Source organism: Telopea speciosissima, chromosome 4, assembly GCF_018873765.1.
Source record: "Telopea speciosissima isolate NSW1024214 ecotype Mountain lineage chromosome 4, Tspe_v1, whole genome shotgun sequence".
Taxonomy (NCBI): Eukaryota; Viridiplantae; Streptophyta; class Magnoliopsida; order Proteales; family Proteaceae; genus Telopea; species Telopea speciosissima.
In genome coordinates, this window is record NC_057919.1 from 4,913,720 (window position 1) to 4,937,800 (window position 24,081).

At 37.6% G+C, this 24,081-nt stretch overlaps 2 protein-coding genes across 3 annotated transcripts in view; both read left to right on the top strand.

The window, feature by feature from the left end:
* Window positions 1-12,446, top strand: LOC122658546 (protein ECERIFERUM 2). Its single transcript, XM_043853554.1, has 4 exons — window positions 1-485; window positions 1,999-2,906; window positions 3,121-3,122; window positions 12,430-12,446. The coding sequence occupies exons 1-2, from the start codon at window positions 45-47 to the stop codon at window positions 2,860-2,862; spliced, it is 1,305 nt and encodes a 434-aa protein (XP_043709489.1). The 5' UTR covers window positions 1-44; the 3' UTR covers window positions 2,863-2,906; window positions 3,121-3,122; window positions 12,430-12,446.
* LOC122658543 (NADPH--cytochrome P450 reductase-like) overlaps window positions 8,547-24,081 on the top strand; it is a 20,287-nt gene continuing 4,752 nt past the window's right edge. The window contains exons 1-9 of one of the 2 annotated variants that reach the window (XM_043853552.1): window positions 8,547-8,566; window positions 11,544-11,960; window positions 12,390-12,449; window positions 12,534-12,610; window positions 12,699-12,756; window positions 12,869-12,952; window positions 13,027-13,063; window positions 22,442-22,511; window positions 23,862-24,056. In XM_043853552.1, the coding sequence (XP_043709487.1) occupies window positions 11,664-11,960; window positions 12,390-12,449; window positions 12,534-12,610; window positions 12,699-12,756; window positions 12,869-12,952; window positions 13,027-13,063; window positions 22,442-22,511; window positions 23,862-24,056 (878 nt within the window). In that variant the 5' untranslated portion in view covers window positions 8,547-8,566; window positions 11,544-11,663. Of the gene's footprint in view, window positions 8,567-11,530; window positions 11,961-12,389; window positions 12,450-12,533; window positions 12,611-12,698; window positions 12,757-12,868; window positions 12,953-13,026; window positions 13,064-22,441; window positions 22,512-23,861; window positions 24,057-24,081 lie in introns of those variants that run through there. The other variant, XM_043853551.1, reaches the window with a different exon arrangement.

The following is a 24,081-nucleotide window of genomic DNA, read 5'->3' on the forward strand; positions in this document are numbered from 1 at the left end:
GATTTCCAGAACCCACCTCTCTCTCTCTCTCTCTCGCTATCTCAATGGGCTCAGCATCAATCGATGGTGTCGGGGAGAGTCCCGTTTACGGCATAAAGCTATCGTCAGTTGTACCGGCTGCCATCACCGGGAATAACAGAGATCATAAACTAAGCTGTATGGACCTGATGATGAAGCTTCATTACCTGAGAGGTTTATACTTCTTTAGTAAAGATGCAGTGGAAGGGCTCAACAACTTGGAAATTAAGGAATCCTTGTTTAAATTGTTAGATCACTGCTCAGCTGCTTCGGGAAGGATAAGGAGGTCCGAGTTGGGTCGACCATTCATCAAGTGCAACGACACTGGGGTGAGGATCATCGAGGCTCAGACCAACTTTACACTTGATGAGTGGCTGCGGTCCAATGACTGGTCTCTCCATTCTCTCCTTGTCTCCAATCAAGTTCTTGGTCCTGATTTACATTTCTCTCCTCTGGTTCTTCTCCAGGTTTGTATACAGTACTATCATTGGCTCTTTTCTTTGATTATTCTGATTAGATCGTACCGATCGATTTACCTGTGCTGTTCTTCTCTAATTAGTACAATAATCAAGTAAGTATTATTAGGGAAATAGAAAAAAATAGGAAGCTGTCTGATCCAAATACAAAATATCCATGTTGATGCCACTGCACGATCTCTCATAAGCCCCATGTAAGTTGGATTTATACAGGATAATACAATGAGTCGTTTTAGGACCCTGGAGAATCTTTGATCTTGATGTGCTAGACCAATGGTTTTGAGGTTAAATAATTTTTAGGGAAGAGTTCCTATGGGGGAGCGTGGCCCTGCAAGAGCATGAGTGGTGGGAAACATTTCCGCTTTTCATGGATGGTGGGGCAATCATTTTGTCCAGTCTATGTGTAAGGGTACAAAGGCCACATTCTTCCCCCCCCCCCCTCCCCAACAGAAACCATGTATGGGAAAAGGGTGGGCATGTCGTCTTGGTTCCTGCGTTGGAAACCAGGGGATGACATGTTTATATATAAGCTCGGTTGGGTCAAGCTCAAACTAAGGCCTCAGCCCAAACCCAACCCGGAGTCAAAATCTCAGCCCCGGCCCAATCCATAGGCTGAAAACCTAACTCAGACCCTATCAAGCTCAAGGCAGACTTGGCTCACCAGGCTAAACTTGCACCCCTAGGGAGCACCTTAAAGGCATAAAACTTGGATCAAAAGCGGTTGACTCCGCCTAGTCAATTTAAAATCAAAGGACAAACCTATAGTTTTGTAATTAATTTTTTTATCTGATAGATTTAGACAATTTTTCCACAAATTCAAATGAGGGACCAATTTCAACCAAACCAGATTCTAAGAATACTTAATTTCATTGAGAAATCGAGTCAGGCCAAGTATGGGCAATTATGACCAAATATGATCGGTTTTTGGTCAATTCTAACAGCTTATGGATGATGATTCAACTCGGAATTGATTGAGACCAATCCTATGCACGCAGGTTCCAAAATGTTAAAACCTTGAAAATACCTTCTTTGTTTTGGAATCAAGCTCACGTTCAAGTAGCTCTTGTTTCTTTTGATTGCCTTCAATTCTGAACAGCATTTGGGGACCAGACCAAAGATGAAACTAAACCGACCGGAGGTCCAATCTGGTTTCCTCGTTTGAGCGGAGGTGTTCCTTAACAATTTTGGGAACCCCAACCCTTAACCAAAACATGCATTTTTATCAATTTAACACAGAATTGTTAGAAAAGGATTTTTTTTTTTGTTTTTTTTCATTTTCTTATTGATATTTCTAAAAGTTTCAAATAATGTAGAATTTTTTTCTAACTTTTTTTTATTTAACATATTTTTCTTTTTATAAGAGTAAAATTTGTCATTTCACATGTGTACTAAAAATACAAATGCATACATCCATAGACCATAGAGGTGTATAAACCTCGATAAATTCTTGGAATAGATTTTGTTTGCATGCAATTGACAAAATCTCTCTCTACTGCCCATTCAGATCACTAGGTTCAAATGTGGAGGAATATCATTGGGCCTCAGCTGGGCCCATTTACTCGGTGATGCATTCTCAGCCTCAAGATTCATCAACCTATGGAGCCACATCATGGCCGATCATCCACCCCCAAAGTTGCTCAACACACCAGAACCAGAACCAGAACTGCCCACAAGCGAAAAACCCATTACCTCACAGTTTCTGTCAGCGAAACGAATTGAACCTGTTGGTGACTATTGGCTAAGTGTCAACAACTGTAAAATGGAAGCTTATACTTTCCAAATCAATGCCTCGCAATTGACACAACTACAGTCAAAGATACCCAGTGAACCATTTGAAGCTCTTTCGGTGGTAATTTGGCAATGCATAGCGAGGATAAGAGAGAATAACGAACCAAGGACTGTGACTATTTGCAGAAAAGATTCTCGTAATGGAGAGACCAACAACTTGAGCTTGAGCAACAATCAGATACTACTAAGTGTAGTTAAAGCAGATTTCTCTGTTGGAGATGCCAAACCATCAGAGTTGGCAACATTGATTGTTCAAGGATCAGTAGAGGAAAGAACTCTGATTGAAGAAACAGTGGAGAGAGATCAAGGGCTGTCAGACTATATTGTTTATGGCACAAACCTTACATTTGTTGATTTGGAAGGTGTGGAGATTTATGGGTTCGAGATAAGGGGGCACAAACCTGTTTTTGCAAATTATGCCATTCATGGAATTGGTGAAGAAGGGGTTGTATTAGTGCTTCCAGGGCCAGAAAAAGTTGGAGAACAAGGTAGAGGAGGAAGAACAGTTACCATATCCCTCCCAGAAGATCAACTCTTCAAGCTAAAAGGTGAGCTTAGTAAGGAATTGTATATTGCTTGAACCAATGGTGTCGATGACAATGTGGTTGAAGAGAAAAGTATTTGGTAAGTCGCATTCTTGTTAGCGGTAGAGAAGTTAGCATACTAGTCATGATAGGGAGAGTGTCCCTATCGAAACAAGTGTGGCTAGATCCAGTATTGAGGTTGAGTAAAAAGCTATGATTCATACTGCAGTTAAGTTAATCTAGTTGAAGTCTATACTTCAATAGTTGAGTTTTCTAGTTTTTTCAACCTATGAATATGTTTTGTGATAATCAAGTTGTTATCTACATTGTCAATAACCGTTGTTCCATGAAAGGACCAAACATATTGAGGTTGACAGCCACTTTGGGAGGGATGTTGTTATGAAAAAGTTGATTGTTACTGCACTCGTTTCGTATGCAGACTAGTTGGCTGATATGTTTACCAAGTCTCTGGGCATAGGAGATTTGTATGCTATAGCTTTAGGGGGGAGTGTTAAGTCTCATTCTTGTTAGCGACAGAGAAGTTAGCATACTCGTCACTATAGGAGGAGTGTCCCTATCGTGACTAAAGTTTTAGTTAGTTTAAGATTGGTTATTAGGTGCTTATGAGTATGATTCTAGTTTCCTCTATGTTTTGGTTTCCTTTTCTTTATTTGATTGTAACTTCAATTATATGCAAGATTATAAATAAAGAAGGATGGACTATCGATAGTTCACACATTGAATCTATCTTTGGTTAAGCTCTCTCTCTCTCTCCACCCCTTAGTACTATTTTGTCAACAGACCCACTTGCTAGAAGTAAGAAATTTGAAGTTCAACATAAGTAATCCCTAAAAATATAGCATTAAATTGGGCATTTGCCCAGTATGGCTACTTGGGGGTCATGGAAATTTCAGATAGGACATGAGCCACATCAACTAGAATCTTTAATGATAGTTTTGAAATGCTGATTTCCACCAAGCAAATATCCTGACGGAAAAAGGAGAATGAAGAATTATGGCAAACATTAATTAACCTTTAGCTACTTCATACTCAAAAAGAAGGATTTAAGTGATTTGAATGAAGTAATGCAAAGATTAAAGCAGCTAGTGCAAATTATAATCAGGTATTCCTGTTTCACATCAAACCCGAATTGAATCTCATACAGAAAACTAGAACACGAATCAAACATAAGGGAAATCAATATGTATCTTGCACCAAAGTATGTTCGAGATGATTTCGATGCAGTTCTTCACGATCTTCTCCTCTATGATTATGAATATTCCACAACACCTCAGACTTCTTTTTGCTATCTCTCTTTTGTGGTAAAGTGGAGAAGAATAGAATGAGGGTTGCAGGGACCCAAAACAGTATATATAATATTATTCTGACCCAAAACCCTAAACCACAATGGGTTGGGCCAGTATATCCACAAACTGGAGAATGAATAGAATCGATCTGTGCAACTTGATTCTCATCAATTAATCAACCTGAATAATTAATTAAGCCTATAATTCTTACAGTTCCACTGCAGACAATGCCTGATATTCCGATAAGGTCATACAATGGAATGCAATGGCTTCATTAAGGGTTGAGGGAACAATAAGGCATGCAAAATCACCAACCCACATGTTAATAACTTGAACAATCAAAGAGGGAGTAGGAGCAACATTTCAGAAATCGAATACAACCAAATGAAATATATGATAATTGCAAAACTGTGACAAGAAAAAACACCATACCAAGGAGTCAAACAAATCAACAATTGAAAGAGATTGGAGGTACTTTGTGCATATCCCAAGGCCTTGCATATCAATTATCTTTTGAAATAGAACAAGATACTTGACCCAAAAAAAAAAGAAAAAGAAAAAAGAGATAGAACAAGATAAAAAAGGCGCCATAATATTTCTTTTTCAACTTACAATAGGGCAGAGAGGATTAATAGAGATGAAATTAACAAGTCTGTTGTTAGTAGCAAGCTACTTTTCTTTTATTTAACTTCAGCTCCATTTATCTCCAACCAAACAGGTCCTTAGAATTCTTCGGTGTAAATAATATGGGACTTAATCCACTGCTGTAACTGCAGCGCTGTTGTACTCACCATGCGGTGCAGCAGGTGCCATGTGTGCACAGCGAGCCCTACATGACACACATGGCACCTACAGTGTCGCACGATGAGTACAACAACGGATAAAAATCCAATTAATATATCATTTGATCTGATTGTCCATTTTGTGGCACTGAATCTTACGTTTATGGAGTGCAAAACCCACCTCTAACGCATGAGATCCACATCTATGAACGGTGAAATTCATGCGCATGCCACTCCAGTTTTTACTAGGACCACCATTTTAATAGACTCATTTTTTCAATAGGTCCCAAGGAACTTTTTGGTAAAAAAGAAAAACGAACCTTCGTAAAGCGATAGAGCTTCGGGCGGAGTGCCAGCTTTAGGGGCTGCATCATCAATGGCCCCACCATTGAATAATCATATGGCAATCCTTGTATACGGTCCATTGGCAACCACTCCAGGAGCTTTGGACAGTTTTTACACTGCGTTTGGTTGCATAAATTTCTGGATGTCTGCATTGATTCAGATGTAACATCTATAGATCAGAGTATCTGTGGATGAACGAGTCTGATAGAATAACTGTTTGGTTACCCTGATTCTGAAACCTGAATCAACCAGAATAACTGTTTGGTTACCTTGATTCTAAAACCTGAATCTACCAGAATAACTGTTTGGTTACCTTGATTCTAAAACCTGAATCTACCCAAAATGTGATAAAATGCAATATGAAATAAAATTAATTATACTAATTATTTTATTAAATATACTCACAATTAGAATATAAGTATTTAACAAATTTAGTATTTTTAACTAGTGAATATCAATAACAAGAACTACACCATTCTAAAATTACCTTAACTGGATATAAGACCACAAACAAAAAGGCTAAGAGTTGTCATTTTAAAATTATCTTAATTGACTATGTTTTGAACGGTTGAATAAAAGGGTCTTAGTGGATTTGAATCACTATCCCTTGGAACATGATTATGTTCCAAGTGCTCTACCAACTTGAGCTAAAGACCCATCAAATAGAGTTTGAAACTTACAATTTGACCATTGTGAATAATTTACAGCTAATTAGTATTATAAATAATGTTGGGTGCTTACATGGGTTAATAAGGTTTAATTAAAGTATGAGATTGGGTTAGCTGTTGAGTAAGTAGAGTTTAAGTGGGATGGTATAAAGGGGTAAATTAAATTTGAAGGTGGTTCAGTGTATTCAGCAAAACAAAAATGCATTTAGGAACTTAGGAGAGAAGAGGAATGGTCTTGCTGGTGTGTTCCTATAGAATTAAATGAAAATCTGTGAATTGGAATGCTGAATCAGTGAAAATTGAAGAATAAATGGAGCTGGAGACGGTATACTAGAGGGCTGGAGATCTCAATTGAAGAGAAGCAAAGGAGAATTGAAGAATAAGAAGAAAGGAAGGTAAAAGAGTTTCTTATTTAATTAGATGGTTAGATATTAAAGAGGAGAATAGGAAGTTGAATCACTTTCTTGTTTGATTGTAGGGACTACTCTATCAACTGGGTTCTTGAGGTGCTGCATCACTGTTATTTGAAAGGAACTACAATCTGGACTTGCTGAATCTTATGATTCCCAAGGGATTTATGTGTTAAAGAAAGATACTACTAGATTCAGCAAGAATTTCAGAAGAAAAGAAGAAAAGAAGAAGAGAAGTTGAATACCTAGGAGTTGCTGTGGAGCTGCTGTGTTCCAGTGAAATCAAATGAAAATCTATGATTTTAAATCAAGTCTCTCACTCAACCATACAGCAACAATGTACAAGGATGTATAAGGTTTTGGTTTCAGATTGTGTGTAATAGAAACAGGGGTTGGTGTATAGTTTATACAGCTCTGTTTATTTCTTCAATGAAAGTTCTTTCTTTTTCTTCTCAATCTCATCCACCCACCCACATTTAACTTAGCCAAATCAAAGGGGGCACTCTTCAGCTGTCCAGCAACTATATGCCTATACCTACCTACCCATCCTTAGCCTTTCTCTCTGTTACATACCCATACCCTACTTAGGCATGCCCAGCACTGTAACATCCCTTCAAGCTTCAAGAAGTGCCAAGTCTATAACTGCATCTAAACTTTACCAGGGTTCTAGTATTTTTAGGGATGTAAACGGATCGAATTCGGTCGGATAGTGGCATTATCATATTTGTATCCGATTATATTCGGACTGATTCGGATAATATCCTATCGGTTTTCGGACGAATTCGGATTATTTTCGAATAGTGATTTTTTTAATATAAATTCTCCTAAATGGATATGAATACGGATCGAATATGATTTTTCGACTATCCGTTGATATATTTATCGTTTTTATGATGAGGGTTAGGGTTAAGACTTGAGAGTTCAGTAACTACCATTTCTTCTACTCTTCTTAGTCTTTTATTCTCTTACGTTTTTTACTTTTGATTTTTTAATAGATATGCAATTCCATGTATCGCATTGCATAAAATAATATATATAAACCAATAGCAAATCTAGAAAAAGAATCACATTATCTTAACTTATAAATTTATAAAAATAAGATAACAAAATCCAATAAGGTAACTTAAAAGGATAGACAAACATAGAGTTATATTTCAGATATTTTATTAATGTCAGACTGCTAAACGAATCGGATAATAATCGATCGGATAGGGGGATTATCATATTCGTATCCGATTAGTTTCGGACGGATTCGGATACTCCTAAACAGATACGAATGCGGATCGAATACGGATTTACGAATATCCATTTACATCCCTAGGTATTTTACATTAATTTTTAGTAGAGGAAAATGATGATACTTTTATTTTATTCGTCAGGATTCAAGTGGCTTCATTTGGGGATCAATATTGGATTTCTTAGGATTAAGAGAATCCAGACCCAACCTCTGGCTTTAATCAAGAGTCAAATACAATTTTAGATACAAATTGATACTTTAAATCCATTTTACGGTAGGTATAGCAAGACACTAGAAAGAAGATGGTTGCAGCACATGGAATCTATATAAAACCAAGGATGCTGGCAATAACATGTTGAGATTAAGAATAAATAAATTGAATAAAAAAAAATTTCATGAGAGTTCTCTAAGTTTCATCTAATGACCCCCAAGCATGAGGTATCGAAAACCATTACAATGAGCATGTATAATCCCCAACATAAAATCCAACATTAACTACCGAAAAACATTACAATCAGCAAAACCACAAAATACTCAGCATAAAATTCAGAAAATCATTAAGAATAGATGAAATTTGTGAGATTTATGAAATCTAGGGTTCAACCATGAGAGAAAAATGAAGGGAAAAATGGCTTTTTTGTGCAGATTTCGAGCCAATAATGGCAACAAAACTCGCAACCTTCTGCTCATCGTTGAACCCTAAAAATTTTGAGGACTAAGGAACAGGGTTAGGGAGAAGATGGGCAAAGAGACAGTGAGGACCAAGGTTTCGAAGCAATACTTGGAGAGTTTAGCAAGTCGATTGAGTAGCAGAGAGTTCAAAAAGTCGATTGAGTAGCAGAGATTTGCTTGGGCTTTGAGTTGCAGATGACTTGAAAATATGCACCATGAGCTTGTGAAGGGTTTGCAGAGGAGTTGAGACGCAGAGTTTGAGCTCTAACGATGGTCTTCCATTGAAGAAGATGGTCTTCCATTGAAGAAGATCTTCCCAGAGAGAGCGAGAGAGAGAGACGGACATAGAGAGATAGAGAGAGTGAGAGCGAGAGAGAGGAAGGAAGTACCTGCTCAGGTCTTGCTTGCAGATCTTCAAATGATTGCTCTTCAGGTCTCACTTGCAGAGATCTTCGAACGGTAGATTTTTAGGTCTCAAGAACAATCGATTTTTTCCTCGATAATTTCTGCATCTTCAGATACATGACCTTCTATACCTGCCCCTTTAAGTTGTGCATCTTTGGATTTCACCTATTGAGGTGGAATCTCAAGATTCCAATTTTTACACTAAAACGATGCATCTCAAGATTTCATGTATCTCCGGATGCAAATCCATTTTTCCAACCAAACAGGAAAAAATTTTGAGATTCATACATCTACGGATGTAACACCTACGGATTTACGCACTATAAGGGTCTAGAGGACCAGATCTTCTTTCCGTTCACTTTAATAGTGATATTCAAGATAATTACGTATTTACAAAATACCGTCTCAATTCATCCTATTTCATCAGATCCGGGGTGTGATATGGTTCCGAAGGATGAACCGGATATGGACAGTTCCAATAAGATTTCATTCTTGAACAAAAATCCATTTTTTGATTTATTTCATCTATTCCATGACCGGAACAGGGGGGATATACGTTACACCACAATTTTGAATCAGAAGAGAGATTTCAAGAAATGGCGGATCTATTCACTCTATCAATAACCGAGCCGGATCTGGTGTATCATAAGGGATTTGCCTTTTCTATTGATTCCTACGGATTGGATCCAAAAAAATTCTTGAATGAGGTATTCAACTCCAGGGATGAATCGAAAAAGAAATCTTTATTGGTTCTACCTCCTATTTTTTTTGAAGAGAATGAATCTTTTTATCGAAGGATCAGAAAAAAATCGGCCTGGATCTCCTGCGGGAATGATTTGGAAGGTCCAAAACCAAAAAGAGTGGTATTTGCTAGCAACAACATAATGGAGGCAGTCAATCAATATAGATTGATCCGAAATCTGATTCAAATCCAATATAGCACCTATGGATACATAAGAAATGTATCGAATCGATTCTTTTTAATGAATAGATCGATCGCAACTTCGAATATGGAATTCAAAGGGATCAAATAGGAACCGATACTCGAATCATAGAACTATAATGAAATATACGATCAACCAACATTTCTCGAATTTGAAAAAGAGTCGAAGAAATGGTTTGATCCTCTTATTTCTTGAACCGAGAGATCCATGAATCGGGATCCTAATGCATATAGATACAAATGGTCCAATGGGAGCAAGAATTTCCAGGAACATTTGGAACATTTCGTTTATGAGCAGAAGAGCCGTTTTCAAGTAGTCTTCGATCGATTACGTATTAATCAATATTCGATTGATTGGTCCGAGGTTATCGACAAAGAAGATTTGTCTAAGTCACTTCTCTTTTTGTCTAAGTCACTTCCCTTTTTCTTTGTGAGTTTCGGGAATATCCCCATTCATAGGTCCGAGATCCACATCTATGAATTGAAAGGTCAGAATGATCAACTCTGCAATCAGTTGTTAGAATCAATAGGTCTTCAAATCGTTCATTTGAATAAATTGAAACCCTTCTTATTGGCAGATCATGATACTTCCCAAAAATCGAAATTCTTGATCAATGGAGGAACAATATCACCATTTTTGTTCAATAAGATACCAAAGTGGATGATTGACTCATTCCATACTACAAATAATCGCAGGAAATCCTTTGATAACACTGATTCCTATTTCTCAATGATATCCCACGATCGAGACAATTGGCTGAATCCCGTGAAACCATTTCATAGAAGTTCATTGATCTTTTCTTTTTATAAAGCAAATCGACTTCGATTATTGAATAATCCACATCACTTTTGGTTCTATTGTAACAAAAGATTCCCTTTTTATGTGGAAAAGGCCCGTATCAATAATTATGATCTTACGTATGGACAATTCCTCAATATCTTGTTCAATTATGATCTTACGTATGGACAATTCCTCAATATCTTGTTCATTCGCAACAAAATATTTTCTTTGTGCGTCGGTAAAAAAAAACATGCTTTTTTGGAGAGAGATACTATTTCACTAATCGAGTCACAGGTATCTAACATATTCATACCTAACGATTTTCCACAAAGTGGTGGCGAAACGTATAACTTGTACAAATCTTTCCATTTTCCAATTCGATCCGATCCATTTGTTCGTAGAGCTATTTACTCGATTGCAGACATTTCTGAAACACCCCTAACAGAGGGGCAAATAGTCAATTTTGAAAGAACTTATTGTCAACCTCTTTCAGATATGAATCTATCTGATTCAGAAGGAAAGAACTTGCATCAGTATCTCATTTTCCAATTCGATCCTTAATCATTTCAAAATGGCAGCAACATACTTTTTGTGATTTCTTTCTATCCAAGAATCATAGGAACGATTGATTCGCGTGTGATATACTTTTGGTCGAAAAGTTTTTATCAATTTCAACAAATTTTCCTTTTGGATTTGTTGAAACTTGTTCAAATTAGATCCTTTCAATTTCTATATCGAAGATATGCTTACGAAGTTTTTACAACTTATTGATTGACACTAACCCTAGATCCTTGCCCCTGAAAAATAAAGAAATACTTTCTACTCGAGCTCCATCATGTCCTATTTACAACCCAACAAAGTAGGGGTTGTACTGCAACAGAACAAACTATGTCGAGCTAAGAGCATCATTATTCCTTTAGAAAATGGTGGATGTAAGAATCCACAATCGATCATGTCCTTCAAGGCACACGTTGCTTTCTACCACATCTGTCCTAATAATCTTACGGCCCCTTGGAAATACCGCACAGCAATACAGCGTACGGGAAAAGATACTAGATCGAGGGTAAAGGACCTCAGATCAGAATATTCCGCTTTTTTACCGTCACATCGTGGGACCCAGAGTTTATTACCGTGTAATAAACGTTCCACCCATATTTGCATATTTGGTAAGGGAGAGCGAGCGAGAAAAAATATCGGTTGCCATTGTTGCGTTGCATAGCCGACCTCGCATTTCCATGCCCTTCTAGGGTTTTCTAATTTAATTTGGTCTCAGAAGGAAGCATTCGTTGTGACAGAGTCGATTCACCATGGATTCCAACTCGAAATGGACGAGTACTCTGGAATCGATAATTGGAATTTCAATCGGATCTGGACCGATTTCTGATTCCATTATTGTCATCTTAACGACTTCTGTTGCAGTGCTACTTGGACTTGTTTACTTTCTACTACGAAGATCTTCTTCTCGTGTCATATCTTCAAAGCCCTTCGAAGTTCCCAAGTCCATACTTCGTGAAGAAGAAGACGAAGTTGAAGTCGAAGCTGGGAAGACTACGGTCACGATCTTTTTCGGTACTCAAACTGGCACGGCCGAGGGATTCGCTAAGGTGGATTCGGCTTTCTTCTCTTCCAGAAAATTTCTTTTCAATTCTTTTAGTTGGACGAAAGTTGTCCTGTTCCCTTTAGTTAGATTCGCAAGAAAGTATTATATCCCTTCTGTGTGGAAAAGTGTCTTCCCTTCCCACATTGTATTGAACTGATTAAAGGACGAAATGCTTGCAGTTTTTCTGTGATAAACGTAGGATCCTTTGATGTCTTCAGTCTTCTTCGTAATGTTCTCCAATGTTTTATGTTTGTTACCTAGTTCATATTCACCCGTTGGTACTTTCAATGAGAGCTTGAACCTTAAGACTAGTTATCTGTTACTAGGAATTTGCGATTTCCTCCACCCGCAGCACCTCTCCGCCTCAAAGGGGGAAAAAAGTCTTTGAAGACGTTAATATCAAAATACTTACTTTTAAGCTCACTTGAGACAGGCGTTGGCAGAGGAAGTGAAGGCTAGATATGAGAAAGCAGTTGTCAAAATTGTTGACCTGGTATGTGATGAAGAAACCATTGTCCCTTTTGGTTGAGTTAGGTTTTATCCAACAGCTATACTTTAACAAGTGCGTCCGCTTTAGGATGATTATGCAGCTGATGATGATCAATATGAGGAGAAATTGAAGAAAGAGACACTGGCTTTTTTCATGGTTGCCACGTAAGTTGAAAGCCTTAAAATTTAGATGGAATATTTTGGGTGCCACAGGCATGATGGTCATTCAGATAATTTGCAACTCAAAATGCAGTTATGGTGATGGTGAGCCAACTGATAATGCTGCAAGATTTTACAAATGGTTTACTGAGGTGATCTCAAGAACAGCTTGGATACTTTCAGCATTAAGCCACGGATTGTTATGGTTCCATTTGCTTAAAGATTTTTAGATGATGATGGTGGAGATTTTGTGTTTCTCTTCAGGGAAAAGAAAGGGGTGCCTGGCTTCAGCAACTCACATATGGTGTTTTCGGTCTAGGTAATCGTCAGTATGAACATTTCAATGAGGTAAATGTCCAATCAATTCAAGTTAGACAGTTTCATCTGTCAAGACTTCCTTAACTGCTGCCTCTCTGAAACAGATTGGCAAAGTTTTAGATGAGCAACTAAGGGAGGATGGTATGTGTCCACATGTCTTTCTCATTGTTGTACTCTTGATATTTTTGCCACTGATATGGGTACTAATACTGTTTAGACCTGCCTAGTATTTCAATCCCCATTAATGTTGTCACCGTAAACATGCATTTCCATTTAATTTTGATGGATGCATTGGTCCGGTAACTGCCAAGCTACTTTTTTTTCTGTACTTTTGATGTATCATTTGTCCTTTGTCTATTGTGTTTGTTAGTAGTTTTTGAAAACTGGCATGGCAAGACTGAATGCATATTGATCAAAGTAAAAAAGAATCTAAGAAGTAAGAATGATCAAAGGAAACCTACAACCTGATAGCGTTTACATTAGATGTTCTTGTTCAGTTGTCAAACTAGATTTTGTCACATTGAAGACTGATTTGTTAAGAAAAAATATGTTAGATTTCTAAATATGAGAGTGATGTTGAGCTAAATCACTGCCTTGCAGTTGTTACAAGCAATTGAATTAGGATTACTGGAGTCTTTATTGTGAGTTCACTGTGTTCTCTAACAAATTAATTGGCTCTAATTTTTCCATCATAACTGCTGGTTACACCATTGTATTGAGTTGTTATTCACATATTTTTATTTGTATTATGCTGTTCATTGTTAGTTCCATTTGGTTTTTGAAACTGCCGCTGATGAATCAGAAACGAAAGAATCTTCTCAATGAGCTAATTTTTATGTCTTTAGATGGTTTGGTTTTTCACCTCATTATTCTTGGTCCTCCCTTGTGTAGTGTATCTTGCCCCTCTTTAGTTATTCAATAAACTGTTCGTATAGAAAAGTTGTACTATGTGCTACTAGGTTTCCAGGAATGTCTGTCTCTGGTATATTCATTGTAAATAACTAGAAAGAAAACCTAAAATCTCATCTCATGGTCGGATGAAAATTTTAACTTTGGATAAATAGTCTGACTATAGGGAAGTAGCAATATTCTGTTGTATATTCTTCAAGAGGACCCTAATTCCTAGATGGTTTGATCTGAGTACATAGGCTGCATTTAAGGTGTGAGTCCAGTTTCATGAAAGGTCATAATGCTGATTATGAGAAAACACCATAGTGAAATATGGTGTGTTTGTGTGATTCATTGTTGTGCATTGTAGACGATGAATCAGTCAACCTTCTCTTTATACACTGCAAAGCTTGTTAACAGAATTTGTTTCTGCATTTGGGTTGTCATTGAATGAGCTGAATTTTACCATATTACCCCATGGCATAGTTGGAAAACCAGGTTTTCTGACTCGACTCGTCCTTTTGAAAACCTGGCGAGTTGAACAAGTCAACCCTGGTCAAGAACAAGTCATGTTTGGAAGGCCATTAATATAAAAATAAAATATCGAAAGTGAGTGGGTGAGTGGAGGACGTTTGAACTTTTCAAAGGCCATTAATTTTGTCCCCTTCCTCTACTCCAGTTGAGTTTATGGTATTTTAATATATTATTATATGAAAGGCCCATTAAATACATTGTCAGCGTTATCTCGTTAGTCTTTTGACTCTTTTCTTCCCCACTCCATCAATATATCTGCGTAGTCTTTCTTTCAGTTGAATCAGCCATGGGGAAAGGAATCGGCACCGACTGCCATCAACTAGGAGGATGAGACGCTGGTGAAAGGTAGAAGAAGAAAGAGGAGAAGCAAGATGAGTTATAATTACCATTAACTCTTCTGCAACTGGGTTCGGTATTTTCATTCTATTTCATAAACTTTTTTGAAACCATAACTCAATTGCTCCACCGCCATTCACCTTCGGCGACCATGTTGTTTTGGCACAATGGGTCTGAAACTGAGAGGGGAACGATGGCATGCGGGTTGCCTGAGCACCTTTGGCTATTAGGGTCTTTTTGGGAATGGAGATGTTTGCTTTTCCTTTTGAGCTTATGAGTGAGGCATCGACAGTCAGGGAGAATTTCATGCCTGACTATCTTCCTTTTTTTCCCATATTTTGTTTTCATTTTTTCTTCTCTTCATTTTGGAAGTGCTGGTTCAGTTCTAGGCGCCATGAGAGATGCAGGATAAGCTCTTGAGACGGAGAAAGAGCAGGGGTGAAAAAGTGACCATACCCGGCCGAGTTGTATTTACTCGGAGAAAATGAGTTTTTTTTTTTTTGTGATTAGGACAGACTCGGACCGAGTCTAGTCAATTTTTACACTGGGCGAGTCTTCCCGACTCTTGACCAGTTTCTCTATTTTTTGACTAGACTCAGGTGACTCGCCCAAGTCAAAACCTGGTTTTCCAATTATGCACCATGGATCTTATTCCTTTAGGTTGAGGGGGCAAATTGCACGGAAGTTCCTTTCATTTTCAGGCTGTGGATCATGTCGAAGCTACGACGAAGAGGAAAGTGGGACTTTTTGGGTCAAAAGGAAGAAAACCTATTTACAATATTGACAGTTTGATTGTTAATTATGGATAACTTCAGTGCTGTCTCGTAAAGCTTTTTTGGGGAGTCAACGAGTCATAGGATCAAAATAGTTAACAAGGCTCTCTCATTGGCATCAAACAAATTTGATATTTTGTTGATTTCTTTGTTTCTGGTTTATGATCCAAATGTCAAGGTTATGCTATCAAAGCACAAGTTTGCAGAGCTAATAACTAGCTATTCATGGCATGGCTGCTTCTTGCCCTTGACCCTACGATTTCACCTGGTCTCATGTTCATGTCCACTGGAAAAGATTTACAGGCTTGCAGCCATTAGAGAAAAAGATGATATTCAATCAAGTTATTATCATCAGTAGCTCATTAATGTGGCCATGCTAGAATGTAATGTCTACAGTATGATGACATTCAGTAATTGGTGTAACTTGGGGCCTTAGATGACACCAAATAAAATTGTGCTATGGTATGAAGTGGGGATTGTGTCCCGATGTTGTCAGAAGTTTGTGTTATTTCTTGAACTTGTGTTGTTTTATGGACAGAGTTGTTGGAAGATCCTTATGACCTATTGTAATGTTAGTTCTCAAGTTTTTGCTGCATGATGCTTCTTTGGCTAGAGTTGATTTCCAGTTCTTGCTGAAATCCATCTGAAACTTGGTATTCTGTTGGGAAAAGGAGCAAGTATAAGGCACATATCTAGTTAGGTTGCAGTGGATCGCATGACCTATGGTGCTTACAAAGGTGACACAATTTATGGTTGGTGCATCATTGCACTTTCTTATGGTAGTAATTTTAGTATTGTAATTGAGGATGCTGGTAACAATGTTCCTCCTAAGGTTGTGATTTGTCTATGAAGGGATTAACAATTTTTGACAAGGATACAAGCCATATTTCTTTCGCAGTGGACTTGGACATGAGACTAGATGAAATGGTTGGGTCATTAGCTTGGAGTAACCATGCCATGATAAAAGGTTATTGGCACTGCAATCTAGTGCTTTGATTGCAGAATCTTGATTTCTGCACAGTTGGCTTTGCTTCGAACCACTCTCATGAACAAATTGCCCAGAGGATTCACAGTACTGGAATGCATTCTTGGTCGGGGTCTTTATATGCATATTTTATAGTTCTTTGGTGTTGGCAATATGGCATTCCTTTGGATTGATATGATTCAAGTAGTATGTGTGATGCAGATGGACCGGTGGGTACCTGGTCCAAATTCTGGGTTTATTCAAACCCATTGACTTCTGCCCCAAAGAGAGATCGACCAGCAGGTACCTGGTCCAAATTCTGGGTTTATTCATGCCCACTGATTTCTGCCCCAAAGAGAGGTATCGTCCAGCAGCATAAAAGGGGATTTTCTTCCAAAATTAAAGTGTATTTATTTCCAGAATTAAAGAGGAGATTGATCAATTATTTTAGGAGATATTTTCTATCCTATTTCCTATTATATTGGGCAGTTTATTTCCAGCACATTATGAGAATTGAAAAGAAATCATTAAGCTCTGTTGGGAGGAGATTTCGCGATCAAGTGGGCCCCACAGACAGCTAGCTAGTGAATACAAATTGAAGACTCAATTGCCAATACGTGGACGATTCCTACAGCTATTATAATTAATTTTATTAGATAGGTTTCTATTCGGATTTGTTTCTGTTTTGGTTTTATTAGTTAATTTATATGTAATCTGAAATTAGAAGGTTAGTTTGAATCTAATTTCCAGTATAGATTAGGACTTTAATTGGGTTTTCTTCAAGTATATTTGTAATAGCCATTAGCTGTGAACGATCGAGATAATGAATATTTGAAGGTGTTTTTTTTTCATGAAGCTGTGTGATTCAGTTGAGAGGTGAGATGCCTTGAGAGGGTGAGAGTCCCAGGGGAGAGTGAGAAGCTCAATCCAAATCTATCCTTCAACTTATCTTTTTCCTTTCTTTATTAATTGATATGCTTGTGAGAAATCTGTGTCCTGAATCTACTGCAAACTGAGATCCATTCGAAGTTCTAATTTGGTGGTTGCTATCCATGTTTGATCGCTGAGTAGTGCTACTGCTGATATCTTAGTGATCCTGCTGTGGAATTAGTTCTTAGTTAGGGACTGATTCTACTTTATTTGGTATCAGAGCCAACCATGGCCAGCCTGGTCCAAATTCTGGGTTAATTCAAACCCATTGATTTCTGCCCCAAAGAGAGTTTGGCCAGCAGGTACCTGGTCCAAATTCTGGGTTTATTCAAACCCATTGATTTCTGCCCCAAAGAGAGTTATCGTCCAGCATCATAAAACGGGATTTACTTCCTGAAATGAAGTGGATTTACTTCCTGAATTAAAGAGGAGATTGTTCAAGATATTTCTATCCTATTTCCTATTATATTGAGCAGTTTATTTCCAGCACATTATGAGGATTGAACAGATATCGTTCAGCTCTATTGGGAGGAGATTTTGTGATCAAGTGGGCCCCACAGCTAGCTAGCTAGCTAGTTAATACAAATTGGAGACTCAATTGCCAATATGTGGATGACTCCTACAGCTGTTATAATCTAGTTTTATTAGATAGGTTTTTATTGGATTTGTTTCTGTTTTGGTTTTATTAGTTGACTTATATGCAATCTGAAATTAGAAGGTTAGTTAGATTTAATTTCCTAGATAGATTAGGACTTTAATGGGTTTTCTTTAAATATATTTGTGATAGCCATTAGCTGGGAACGATTGAGATACTGAATATTTGAAGTTTTTTTCCATGAAGCTGTGCGTCTCAGTTGAGAGGTGAGATGCCTTGAGAGGGTGAGAGGCCAGTGAGAGAGTGAGAAGCTCAATCCAATCTATCCTTCTACCTTTCTTTATTAATCGATTTGCCTGTGAGAAAACTGCGCCTTGAATCTACTGCAATCTGAGATCCATTCAAAGATCTAATTGGGTGGTTGCTATCCTTGTTCGATTGCTGAGAAGTGCTACTGCTGTGGAATTATTTCCTAGTTGAGGACTGATTCTACATTAATGTGACCATGGATGGTGGAAAACCGAAAGTAGTGGCGACTTCCAATATTTAAGATGTTCTTGTAGCCTACAATTGGACTGCTTCTTAGGTCTCTGGACACTCCAGACTGCCAGAATTGAAGAGAATACCACAAATAATCTTTGCAGTTCCACTTTATGAGTGATTTTAATGCAGAATTTTTTTTTACCTCAATGATCTCTATCAATTTAAAATGGAAATTAAGAGAAAATTGGGAAATATCACTACATATTCACCGAGTCTGAAGAAAACCAAGCAATATCATTTTGTAGCATTAGCAACCTACTAGCAAATAACAGGCTTATATTTAAGAATGGCTCTAAACAGCTCCAAGTGAATTAAGATAAATATCCAACAATAAATGAACCAAGGCACTCTGGATTGGTGCATTTGTTAGTCTTGATTGTACTTGTTCAAACCATAGTTCAAAAACTCGTCTCGTTTCAGTGTCTCGACCAGGTTGAGACAGCCAAAATCTCGGCAAGACTCTGCATTTTTTGGGGGGGGTTTTGGTTTGATGTTTCGGTAGGTAAATGGCCATTGTTGGCTCCGAAATTTTAGGGGAAGCTTGTTTTAGGCTTAATAAATATATTTGAAGCTTCAAATTGTAAAAAAAAAGCACCGTATTTGGTGTTTTTGGATTTACACCCTTGGTTGTTAATAAACATCGAACCCTTATGTAATATTGCCTATTCTACACATTGTTTGAGTACTATGAGACATAATTGGCAAGTAAAACACGTAAATTATGCAATAATGGATGAAGACACATAATATTGAATAATTATTTAAGAAAGAGTTAAACACTTAATGCATAAACTACAAAGTACGGTGAACAATGTATATTACATAGACACCCAAGTACAGTGAACAATATGGGTCTGTTTGTTTACCGGATAAGTGGGATAGACAAAAAGAGGTGGGAAAAGTGTATAATTTTTTCCCACAAAATACCAAGGATGTGTGTGTTTGGATACATGGGGTGGTAAACTTTTAGACTAGCTCATTAAATGCATTTATTCTTGTCTGTTGAGGTGGCACCCCTCTTTTTCCCACCCCATTCACTTTCAAAGTCCTACCAAAATTGGTAGGACTTTGGCACTATTCATGAAAAAATTACTTTTGAGCTATCTCTCTCCTCTTCCTATTTCCTTTCTTTCCCATGGAATCCCACCCCATGTCCATTTCCTCTCTCTCCCACTAAATTCTACCCCACTACAAAATGCATATTCCATTATTTCCTTTCCTTTCCTTTCCTTGTCAACCCAACCCACAACCTCCCTCACAAGTTTCCCACCCCTTTTTATTTGGCAAACAAACGGGGCCTATATATGTCATAGACACCCTAGTCAAGATGTTGGAAAACTTGATTGAAACAATGTGAGTTTGATATTTCGTATGCAGTTTCTTCTCGACCAGGTCAAGATCGTGACGAGTTTTTGAACTATGGTTCAATCCATCTTCCTATAATATTTTTCACTTATTGGTGCTATTTCTTTAATCCTCCAATGTATTCTCTCCCAATTCTGTCATTGTCCTCCCACTCATCATATGTTAGCTGTGCTTATTACTTGCCTATATGATTGTTCAACTTTGTGCTCCATACAAAAGTTGAAATGAGGATGTTGAGATGGATGAGTGGTAAAACTAGGAAATATAAATAAGGAATGAACAAATTAGAGCTAATTTAGGAGTAACTCTGATACATGATTAGTTTCGAGAAAGTTGTTTGAGGTGGCATGGACATGTGCTATGGAGGCTTTTGGATGCTCCAATATGGAGAGGTGATTTGATTCGGATTGAAGGAGCTAAAAGAGCCAGGGGTAGGTCTAAAATGACTCTAGGAGAAGTGCTGCGGAAAGACATGCATAGGTTAGGAGTAGTAACAAGTATGGCTTTCTGATGCAGTAGTGCTTCCTATCGGCCCAAACCCCGTTTGGAGCCTAGACTGGGATGAACCTAGTCTAAATTTGTTTTGATCCGGTAAGATATGTAGAGGTTTAATTACTTCTTGAGATTATCTTGTAATCCTTATTTTATAGACTCTAGGATAATGAAGGAGATTGGTTTCTTGGTTTGAGGTAGTTACTTAGTTTAGTACAGTTTCTATTTTATAATTTGTGTTGAATTCTTTTTCTTTTCTTATTTAGATGCATGTAATGGATGGAGATTATGATATGAATGAGAATGGAATATTGACTTTCGTTAAGTGTGCCTGCGTGGCTGCGGTCGTGTGCTATCTCCCTCTCTCTTCTGCCCCTCTTCCTTGCATTCTGATTTGGTTCCCTTCCTCTCTCTCTTTCTCTTTCAGGTGCGCAGTTTTCTTTCTTCAGTCCTCTTCTTTCTCGTCTCTTCTGATTTTCCAGTATTTCCTGTTTGTTCTTCTTCAGTTTTCCTTCCCTCTTGTCCATCTTGTTTCTTATTTCCTGCTCTGCTCTACTGGTACCTGCAGCCCACATGTGATGGATCGATCTTCCTCAATCCTGTCCCTCTCTCAGTCAGATTGTGGACCCAGGTTGCCCCTTCATATTTGATTCAAACCTCCAAGGCCCAAGTCCAAAAACCAATTTTTATCTATAGAACCAAACCTGCAAACAGAGCTGGTTCTGAACTTACTGCAGGTGCTACTTTCAAGGAGTACATTCTGTTGTTTGCACTAACAATTGGATTTGTAAACACTGGATTTTCAGAGGGTACCCAGATGTCATCCCTAAAACCCCAGCCCGATTGGGTCATGTGAGGGAGTTCTCCTCTTTGAAGTAGCTTCTTCTCCATCGCTAGTTTGCTGTCTTGAGGTTGAAGACAACTTAAATCGTGGGTTGTTCTTTTAACTTTTAATTTGTGATTTTTGTGAATGCCCCTCCCCTTTATGACTAATTCAGTTTATTCCCGTTAGTTTCATTCCAAGTTTGCCCTTGCCCTTTAATTCTAATTCTTTTTTCATCCCTGTTCTCTTATTTTCCTAAGTAGACCTTTAAAAGTCTGGTTATTTATTAAATTGTCATTGCCATTATCTTTTGAATGGTTGATCATCTGGGTGGGCCTATAAGAGATCCAAACCGGGTTTTCTGAACCCCCGGATTGCATCACTTCCAATAGAACTGCTTGGAGTAAAAAGATCCATGTAACCGGCCCCATTTAGTTGGGATAAGGCTGAGTTGAGTTTGAGTTTTTTGTGCTCCATACAAATTTTTTTTTTTGGTGGGAGGGTGGGGTGGGAGGGTATGGTGCCAAGTCTTGATTTTTATTGAAGGAAAAATGCCTATTATACCATGCAACTCTCCTGAGAGAGCTATGCAAAACCAAGGGAAAAAAACACTTCGAAATATGTTTCCAGTTTCTTCTTATCTTGTTTGCATTATGGTCTCTGAGTTCATTTTCAACTGAAGCCCATGCAGCAACTTTTTCCTTTTTGATGACAACATAAGCTGGTTCTGCATAATTGTTAACTCTTTTCGTTTTCTTTATGAATAATGTATTTTTTCCCCATATTGTTTTTTAATGGATGGCAATATGGTCATCAATCCTAAAAGTGAGTTTTGCTACCTTCAATTTTATGAATCATAGAATAGTTGCTACTTCACCCACTTCGGTCTAATTTGTCGGCAACATTTTTCTTCAATCGCTCCCCTTAAATAATTAAAAAAAAAAAAAAGTTTGAATGAAGATAATGGAAATGGCAACCTGGGTTTTTCTCGATCTTGAATTTTAACAACTTGTTAGCTGCACCTCATATGTAATTAGAATTGCACTCTACAAGTCCTGCTTTTTAAAACTTTTGGTTACTAAAGCATTCCTTTGTGGTTCCAATCTTGGATTTACACAATCTCTTCTCTTCAACTTCACTGTTAGTATTTGCTGAAGTATTACACACGTTCTGGCTGCTTGATGAATGTTGCTATAATTGACCTTCTTATCTTTTTGAGTTAAAGATCTTTGACTGAATGGCTCAGTAAAAAGATTTTATGCGGTTAATGAATTAGGTGCAAATCGTCTTGTTCAACTTGGCCTTGGTGATGACGATCAGTGCATTGAAGATGACTTTGCTGCTTGGTAATCATGCTTGGTTTTTGGTCCTTCAATTGCTACTAATATTATATAAGTTATGTTCACAGGAATTAGAAAAGGGGCAATTACTATCACTACCCTACACTTAGCCTATATTTAGTAAAAATACCCTACATTAAACTTCTTTTCTAAAACTACCTTGCTTTTAAACTTTTACATCTTCTTCTACCCTCATGTTTTTAAATACCCAGATTACCCTTCCTTTTCACCTAGTAACCTGCTAATCTATTTAACCTACCATTCTTCTTCTATTTTTTTACTATTTTTGTCATTAAAATAGTAAAAAATGAAAGCACCCACCCGCTTCTTCTCTCTCCCGTTTTTTGCTCCATTCGTTTTTTTTTTTTTTTTTGGTTTTTCTTCAATGTTTCTATTTAATTAATTTTTTGAAGAGAGTCGATCTGGTCCATGGTTTTAGTGCACGGTATCGGAACTGGTATTGGTATCCTGCAAAACCGATATGATACTGATACGGTCTCGGCTTGGATCGGCTGTATCGGACAAAATTACTCCTAAATCTCCTTAAAAAAATGATTTTTCTGACCATTTTACCCCTTGTTCGTATCGTGCTATCGATACGGTATCGATGACTAGCAAAATCGGTATGTATCGCTCGATACATGCGATACAATACCGATACTTCGAACCATGATTTGTTCGAAAAAGAACGATGAGGATGAAATGTTGAGTAAAAAATTAATTAAATAGAAAAATTGATGAAAAAAAAAATTGAGTGCAAAAACGAGAGAGAGAGAGAAGAAGCGGGTGGGTGCTTTCAATTTTTACTATTTTAATGACAAAAATAGTAAAAAATAGAAGAAGAGTGGTAGGCTAAATAGATTAGCAGATTACTAGATGAAAAGGAAGGGCAATCTGGGTATTTAAAAATATGAGGGTAGAAAGAGATGTAAAAGTTTAAAAGCAGGGTAGTTTTAGAAAAGAAGTTTAAGGTAGGGTAGTTTTAGTAAATATAGGCTAAGTGTAGGGTAGTGATAGTAATTGCCCCATTAGAAAACTTAATGCTTGGATGGATCGATTCCCATCTCAAGCCTCATACTTATATTGAAATAACTTGAGTTACAATATTACTTGGAAAATAAGAAATCCAAATCCTAGTAGGCTCCAACTAGGACTCCTAGTAGGAGTCTACTAGTTACATAATTCTACCCATACCAGAATACTCTCACGGTATTCGGTTTACATAGGAAATAGAAATTAAAGCAATAAAGAGAAAAGGACCAAAATACCCTTCTCGGTATTTGGTATACAATCCAACAAGTTAATGTACATTGTTTCTCATATTACTATTAACCTTGATGGTTCCTTCCGTTATAGGCGAGAAACATTATGGCCTGAATTAGATAAATTGCTACGAGATGAGGAAGATGTTAACATGGTATCTACTGCATACATTGCTGCTGTTCCTGAATATCGAGTTGTGATACATGATCCTAGTGGTACGGCATTAGAGGATAAACACTTAAATTTGGCAAATGGGGGAACTGCATTTGACATTCACCATCCTTGCAGGTACCTGGAAACTTGAGCATCCAAT

Excerpts from the sequence above, each read along its gene's own strand:
- LOC122658546 (XM_043853554.1), top strand. The coding sequence starts at position 45 with ATGGGCTCAGCATCAATCGATGGTGTCGGGGAGAGTCCCGTTTACGGC. Across the intron at positions 486-1,998 it reads CTCCTCTGGTTCTTCTCCAG|ATCACTAGGTTCAAATGTGG; the intron begins GTTTGTATACAG and ends CTGCCCATTCAG.